Genomic DNA, 6880 nt, shown 5'->3' with positions numbered 1-6880 from the left:
TTCTCATCATTGATGTTTCTCTCTCTCACTTCCTCTCTGAAACCAATAAAAATATTTAAAAAAAAAAAAAGGTGGTTACAGGCCTGGTCGGGTGGCTCAGTTGGTTGGTGCATCATCCCATACACCAAAAGAAAAAAAGGTCGCCGGTTGGATTCCTAGTCAGGACACATTCCTAGGTTGCAGGTTCGATCCCCAGTCAGGGCTCGTACAGTAGGTCTCTCTCTCTCTCTCTCTCTCTCTCTCTCTCTCTCTCTCTAAATTCAATTAAAAAAAAACACACAACTTTTTTAAAAATTGTATTAAGTCACCAAGATTTCAGGATTATTGTATTTATAGTACCTAGCCCTACTTATTACCATAGGCGGGGCCTAGGGTTGTTTGCAGCCAAATAGTAGCTTTGTTAAACTTAACTAAATTTCTTTTAAATTTTGTAACAGTACTCAGGGGGTTATTTTTTATTTATTTTCCTTATATTTGGAGAAGCAGTATCAATGATTCTCTCTCATCATTGATGTTTCTATCTCTCTCTCCTTCTCCCTTCCTCTCTAAAATCAATAAAGAAATATGTTTTTAAAAAAACAAAACAGCAACATATCCTCGGGTGAGGATTTTTTTTAAAAACTGGTTACAGCATCAGTTACGGCTCCTCTGAAACGCTTGTCAAAACAAAACTTTTATATTTATTCATGTGAGGACTTGACTAATACCTGTCTCCGTCTCTCACACCCACACACTCCGGAAATTGACCAGATTATAAACTCCACGAGGGCAGGGGCCATGGTGACATATTTTCTTTCCATTTATCTCAACACAGAGAAGAGTGCCACCACACAGTCGGTGCTTACTAAACATCTGTCAGATGGGTGAACAGATGTGGGAATGCATGAATGGAGGAGTAGATGGGCGGGTGAGTGGGTGGGTGGATGGATGGATGGGTGGATAGATGACTAGATGAGTGAATGGATGAGTGGATGGGGGGATAGGGGCTGGGAGGCTGGGGAGATGAATAGATAAGCCAGAGGATGGATGATTGGCCAAATGGATGAATAAATGATTTAATGAATCTGAAATAGCAGGGATCAGGAAAAGGGGTGGAATAGGTAGAAGTCAGATGTTCTAGAGCAGTGATGGCGAACCTTTTGAGCTCGGCATGTCAGCATTTTGAAAAACCCTAACTTAACTCTGGTGCCGTGTCACATAGAGAAATTTTTTGATCTTTGCAACCATAGTAAAACAAAGACTTCTATTTTTGATATTTATTTTATATATTTAAATGCCATTTAACAAAGAAAAATCAACCAAAAAAATAAGTTCGCGTGTCACCTCTGACATGCGTGTCATAGGTTCGCCATCACTGTTCTAGAATTTCTAGATGGTGAAGGTCAGAATTTAGAGAGAGAGGCTGAGGCCTCTGGGGGACTCCCGGGTAGAGGCCCAGGGCCTCCACGAGAGGCTGTAAAGATTCGGCTGGTGGTTGCTGAAACCAGTTTGGCTCAGTGGATAGAGCGTCGGCCTGCGGACTGAAAGGTCCCAGGTTCGATTCCGGTCAAGGGCATGTACCTTGGCATGCGTGTCATAGGTTCGCCATCACTGTTCTAGAATTTCTAGATGGTGAAGGTCAGAATTTAGAGAGAGAGGCTGAGGCCTCTGGGGGACTCCCGGGTAGAGGCCCAGGGCCTCCACGAGAGGCCGTAAAGATCGGGCTGGTGCAGAGAAGCGGGGGGCACCTGAGTGGAGATGGGGGATCACTCACCACATGACCTGGGCGCCTTCTTCCGACACCTCCACGGCCATTTCCACCCGGTCGCCCACAAACACCTGCTGGTCCTCAAGGGGTGTCACAATCAGCACTGGAGGTTCTGTGGGCACAGGGCGGGGGGGGACGACAGGAGGTCAAGTGGTCTCCGGAGCCCCTCCAGACCCCAGTCCCCAAGCCCAGGCCCCAACCCCGGCCTCACCTTTGACGAAGAGCTCAGTGAAACACTTCTCATCGCCGACGGCGACTTCATACGCGGCATCGTCCGCCAACGTGCACTTGTTGATGGTGAGAATTCGCTTCTTACCAACGTTCTCAAACACGTACCTGGTGCAAGAACCTCATCTCGGTCCAGGGCCTGGAGCAGACCCTGGCCCTGGGGTGGAGCCGCCCGCTCAGAGAGAAATTATGTGGGAGGGGGTACACAGTCCAACTTCTTCTTCTTTTTTTGAAAATATATTTCTTTATTGATTTCAGAGAGGGAGCGAGAGATAGAAACATCAATGATGAGAGGGAATCATTGATCGGCAGGCCCCCAACTGGGGACTGAGCCCGCAACCCGGGCATGTGCCCTTGACCAGAATCGAACCTGGGACCCTTCAGTCCACAGGCTGACGCTCTATCCCAGCGGTTCTCAACCTGTGGGTCGCGACCCCTTTGGGGGTCGAACGACCCTTTCACAGGGGTCGCCTAAGACCATCGGAAAACACATATATAATTACATATTGTTTTTGTGATTAATCACTATGCTTTCATTATGTTCAATTTGTAACAATGAGAAGACATCCTGCATATCAGATATTTACATGACGATTCATAACCGTAGCAAAATTACAGTGATGAAGTAGGAACGAAAATAATCTTATGGTTGGGGGTCACCACAACATGAGGAACTGTATTAAAGGGTCGAGGCATGAGGAAGGTTGAGAACCACTGCCCTATCCACTGAGCCAAACTGGCCAGGACCACAGTCCAACTTCTTGTATTTAATAAATACCCACAGAGGAATTGCTGACTGTTAGGCCATACCCATCCTCTCCTTCCCCTTAGCTGCAGCACCCGGCGACCCACCTAGAGAACTACGCTTCCCAGCCTCCTTTGCAGCTGGGAGGGCTGAACCACTGAGCTCGGGCCAGCGGACCTCAGGTGGGGAACACGGTGGATATGATGTGCATATCTGCTATCAGCGGTTCTCAACCTGTGGGTCGCGACCCCTTTGGCGGTCGAATGACCCTTTCACAGGGGTCGCCTAAGACCATCCTGCCTATCAGATATTTACATTACGATGCATAACAGTAGCAACATTACAGTTATGAAGTAGCAACGAAAATAATTTTATGGTTGGGGGTCACCACAACATGAGGAACTGTATTTAAAGGGCCAGAAGGTTGAGAACCACTGTGCTAGGTCATCTCCAATTTTGAGTGCCTGCTGTGGACTTCTCTCCTTCCCTCCTTCCTTCCTCCAGACACAGACGTGCCTACGACCCAGCTTCAACCATACAGATGGTGTAGCCAGAAATATGGAAACTCGGATGCCGAAAAGTCTGTAAGAAAAGAGCTGGTCCCCCTACCTCCACCAACTAGAAATACAACCCCAATTAAAGTCATGTGTTCTAGGGACTCTGTTACAGCAACTTAACCTGCACCATCACTAACGAAAGTTTTTATCTTACCCCAAATGCTCATGGTGACAAATTGAGAAAACACAGCCAAGGGGAAAAAAATCACTTTAAAAAAGAACCCATGTAGCCCTGGCCAGTGTGGCTCAGCTGGCTGGGTGCTGTCCCACATACTGAAGGTTCAATTCCTGATCAGGGCACATGCCCGCGTTTCGGTCTTGATCCCCAGTAGGGGGCATGCAGGAGGCAGCTGATGGATGTTTCTCTCTCACATGGATGTTTTTCTCTCTCCCTCTCCCTTCCTCTCTCTCTAAAAACTAATTAAAAACAAAAAAAAAAACCAAAAAAAAAAAAAAAAAAAAAAAGGACCCATCCATAACTGTCCCACCAAATGCAAACATTTTGGCCTCTGTCTTGCCAATCTTTTTATCTATACACTAGATGCCCGGTGCACAAATTTGTGCACTGGTGGGGTCCCTTGGCCTGGCTGGTGATCGGGGCCATGAGGGCCACAGGAGGTTGGCTGTGGGAGCGCACTGACCACCAGGGGCAGCTCCTGTATTGAGCGTCTGCCCCCAGGTGGTCAGTGCACGTCATAGTGACTGGTCAACTTTGGTTGCAATGGTCACTTAGGCTTTCATATATATATATAGACTAGGGGCCTGGTGCACAAAATTTGTGCACTGGGGGGTTGTCCCTCAGCCCAGCCTGCACCCTCTCCAATCTGGGACCCCTCAGGGGATGTCCCTGTGGGATCGGACCTAAACCAGCAGATGGACATCCTCTCACAATCCGGGACTGCTGGCTCCCAACTGCTCGCCTGCCTGCCTGCCTGCCTGATTGCCCCTAACCGCTTCTGCCTGCCAGCCTGATCACCCCTTAACCACTCCCCTGCCAGCCTGATCGACGCCTAACTGCTCCCCTGCCAGCCTGATCACCCCCAACTGCCCTCCCCTGCCGGTCCGGTTGCCACAAACTGCCCTCCCCTGCCGGCCTAGTCACCCCTAAATGCCCTCCTCTGCCAGTCTGGTTGCCCCCAACTACCCTCCCCTGCCAGGCATCTTGTGGTGGCCATCTTTGACCACATGGGGGCGGCCATCTTTTGTGCGAGGGTGTGGTGGTCAACTTGCATATTACCTCTTTATTATATAGGATATGCAAATAACATTTTGTGAAGCAGATGGGAAGTGTGCTTCTGCACACAATAATCTTAAACAGCTCTCCCAGTCAGCATGTATTTTAGAATATCTTTACAGCACCTGAGCACAGAATTGTACATTTTGGTTGTTTTCCATGTTTTGCTACAATAGCCAATACTTAGGTCAGCATCCTGGCAGCTACATAACATAACCATGATGGCTCCCTTAAGATAAATACCTAAAATTGAACCATCAAAATGGTTTTTTTGTATCTTTTTAAAAATATATTTTTATCGATTTCAGAGAGGAAGGGAGAGGGGAGAGAGAGATAGAAACATCAATGATGAGAGAGAATCATTGATCAGCTGCCTCCTGAACGGCCCCTACTGAGGATCGAGCTCACACCCCGGGCATGTGCCCCTGACCAGGAATCAAACCCGGGACCCTTCAGTCTGCAGGCCGACGCTCTATCCACTGAGCCAAACCGGGTAGGGCTGATTGGCATTATTACCGTTATTGTTGTTCTTACCATTTGCAAGACTGAATGTGTACTTCACAGCACACTGGCCATTTGGGTTTCTTCTCAACGGAATTCCTGGTCTCCAGTGCTTTTATCTAGTCTTCTACTGAGGTACTTGGACTTTTCCCATGGGGGAGGGAGTGCCCTTTCTGGGTTCAGAGTGGCTGGCCTTATTTCAGGGGGTTCTCTCTGGGCCCCAGATCCCCGCCCCACCCCACCCCACTCAGAGACGGCCACACGCACGTACTTGCTACCCGGCTTGATCTCCTGGCCGTTCTTGTACCACTTGAGGGGAAGGTCTGGGTCACTGATCTCCACCACCAGCTTGATCTTGTTGCCTCTGTCCACTTGGTAGGCTGGGTCCAGCTTCTTTGTGAAGGCTGGAGGGCAAGGGATGCAGGGCGGGTGGAGCTAAGAGGTCCTCCCTGCCCTGGTCATCCCAGAGCTGCCAAGTCTCCCTCCCCAGACCATGAGCTCTCCAAGGTCAAAAAGAGGTCAAGGTCAAGGTCAAGAGCTTGGAGGTCCCTGAGAAGATGGGTCCGGGGTCCCAACATCTGATACCCACGATGCCGCGGTTCTTATGGGCAGGGCCCCTCTCCCTCAGGCCGGTACTGACCTTCACTCTTCTTGACCTCGACCTTGGCCTTCTTGAGCCGCTTCAGCATGCCCCGGAGGTCGGTGATTCCATACTGGAAGGCGATCTTCTCATACTCGCTCTTCTTTGCCCCTTTCAGGAGCTCCCAAATCTCAGGCGGGATGCCCAGGTCATCATCGTCCTTCTTCTTCTTCTTCTCCTTCTCCTGCTCAACCACCTCCCTGAGGGCGGGGAGAGCAGGCCAGGCCACCGCGGGGTCTCCCTCCGCCTTCTCCGCCCACTTGCTGGGTGCCTTGCCCGGGCCACTTTCTGTCTCTGGGCCTGTGACCCTTTCTTCTCTCCCTCCTGGACCATCACCCCAGCCTCCTCCCTGGTCTCCTGGCCTCCATCCTGTCTGTCCCCCTGCAGTCTGCCCCCCACCTTGCCCCAGGGGGACAGTTCTGACCCCCACATCAGATGCCATCCCTTCCCTGTTCGGAACTGGGTGGCTCAGTGTAACGGCAGGTGGACAGAAGGGCAGGCGGGGAGACGGCGGGTGGGTAAATGGACATGTGGGTAGAGGGATGGGCAAAGGGCAGGTAGGTAGGTAGATGGATTAGTCCATGGGTCAGTAGGGAGCTGGCTGGATGGGCGGGTGAGATTGGCAGGTGGTGGGTGGGCACATGGCTGCATAGGTGTTGGATTGGGTGAACAAGTGGATGAGAAGGAGCCAGAGTGGGTAGGAAAGTGGAGGTGAGGGTGGAGGGTTAAAAGGTGTGTAGGGAGGTGAACTGGCGGGCAGACGTTGGGTGGCTGGTGGGCGGGCAGTGAGGGGATGGAGGCGGTGGTGGAGGGCCGGGCAGGGAGTCCATAGATGGCCTCACCCCCCCCCTCCTCCTCCATGAGCCTCCGTCTTCTCTCTGCCAGGAGGGGTGGACTCACCTCTTCTTCAACAGGCCGCTGAAATCCAGCTCGCCCGCGTCTTCGGACTTCCCTTCACCCCTGCGGCCGTGGAGAGGGGGGCGTGAACTCCTGAGGTCCCCCCAGGCTCACCTTGGGTCCCCACTCCTTGCCTTCCCCGATCCTCCCTTCTCCCAAGGGGAACCCCAGGGTCCAGGGTCACTTACGAGCGCTTGAATTCTTCTAGGACCGGCCCCGCGGAGTCCTGAGTCGCTGGGGAGAGGCAAAGGGGGGAGAGAAGGTGAGCTGGAGGCACGTCCTGACCGCAGACCAAGAGCAGCCTGCAGGGCCCCTGCCACCCTCTCTGGGC

At 51.5% G+C, this 6880-nt stretch overlaps 1 protein-coding gene across 1 annotated transcript in view; it reads right to left on the bottom strand.

Annotated features, from left to right (window-relative positions):
- The window catches only part of MYBPC2 (myosin binding protein C, fast type), a 26713-nt gene that overhangs the window by 16024 nt on the left and 3809 nt on the right, over window positions 1-6880 (bottom strand). The window contains exons 5-10 of the mRNA XM_005879630.2: window positions 6738-6783; window positions 6553-6612; window positions 5653-5852; window positions 5284-5416; window positions 1959-2083; window positions 1754-1859 (exon numbers count right to left, since the gene is read on the bottom strand). Of these exons, the coding sequence (XP_005879692.1) occupies window positions 1754-1859; window positions 1959-2083; window positions 5284-5416; window positions 5653-5852; window positions 6553-6612; window positions 6738-6783 (670 nt within the window). The remainder of the gene's footprint in view (window positions 1-1753; window positions 1860-1958; window positions 2084-5283; window positions 5417-5652; window positions 5853-6552; window positions 6613-6737; window positions 6784-6880) is intronic.

The sequence above is a fragment of the Myotis brandtii genome, unplaced genomic scaffold (assembly GCF_000412655.1).
Source record: "Myotis brandtii unplaced genomic scaffold, ASM41265v1 scaffold601, whole genome shotgun sequence".
NCBI lineage: Eukaryota > Metazoa > Chordata > Mammalia > Chiroptera > Vespertilionidae > Myotis > Myotis brandtii.
Note: the sequence above shows the minus strand (reverse complement) of the source record. Positions and strands in the feature narration are given on the sequence as shown.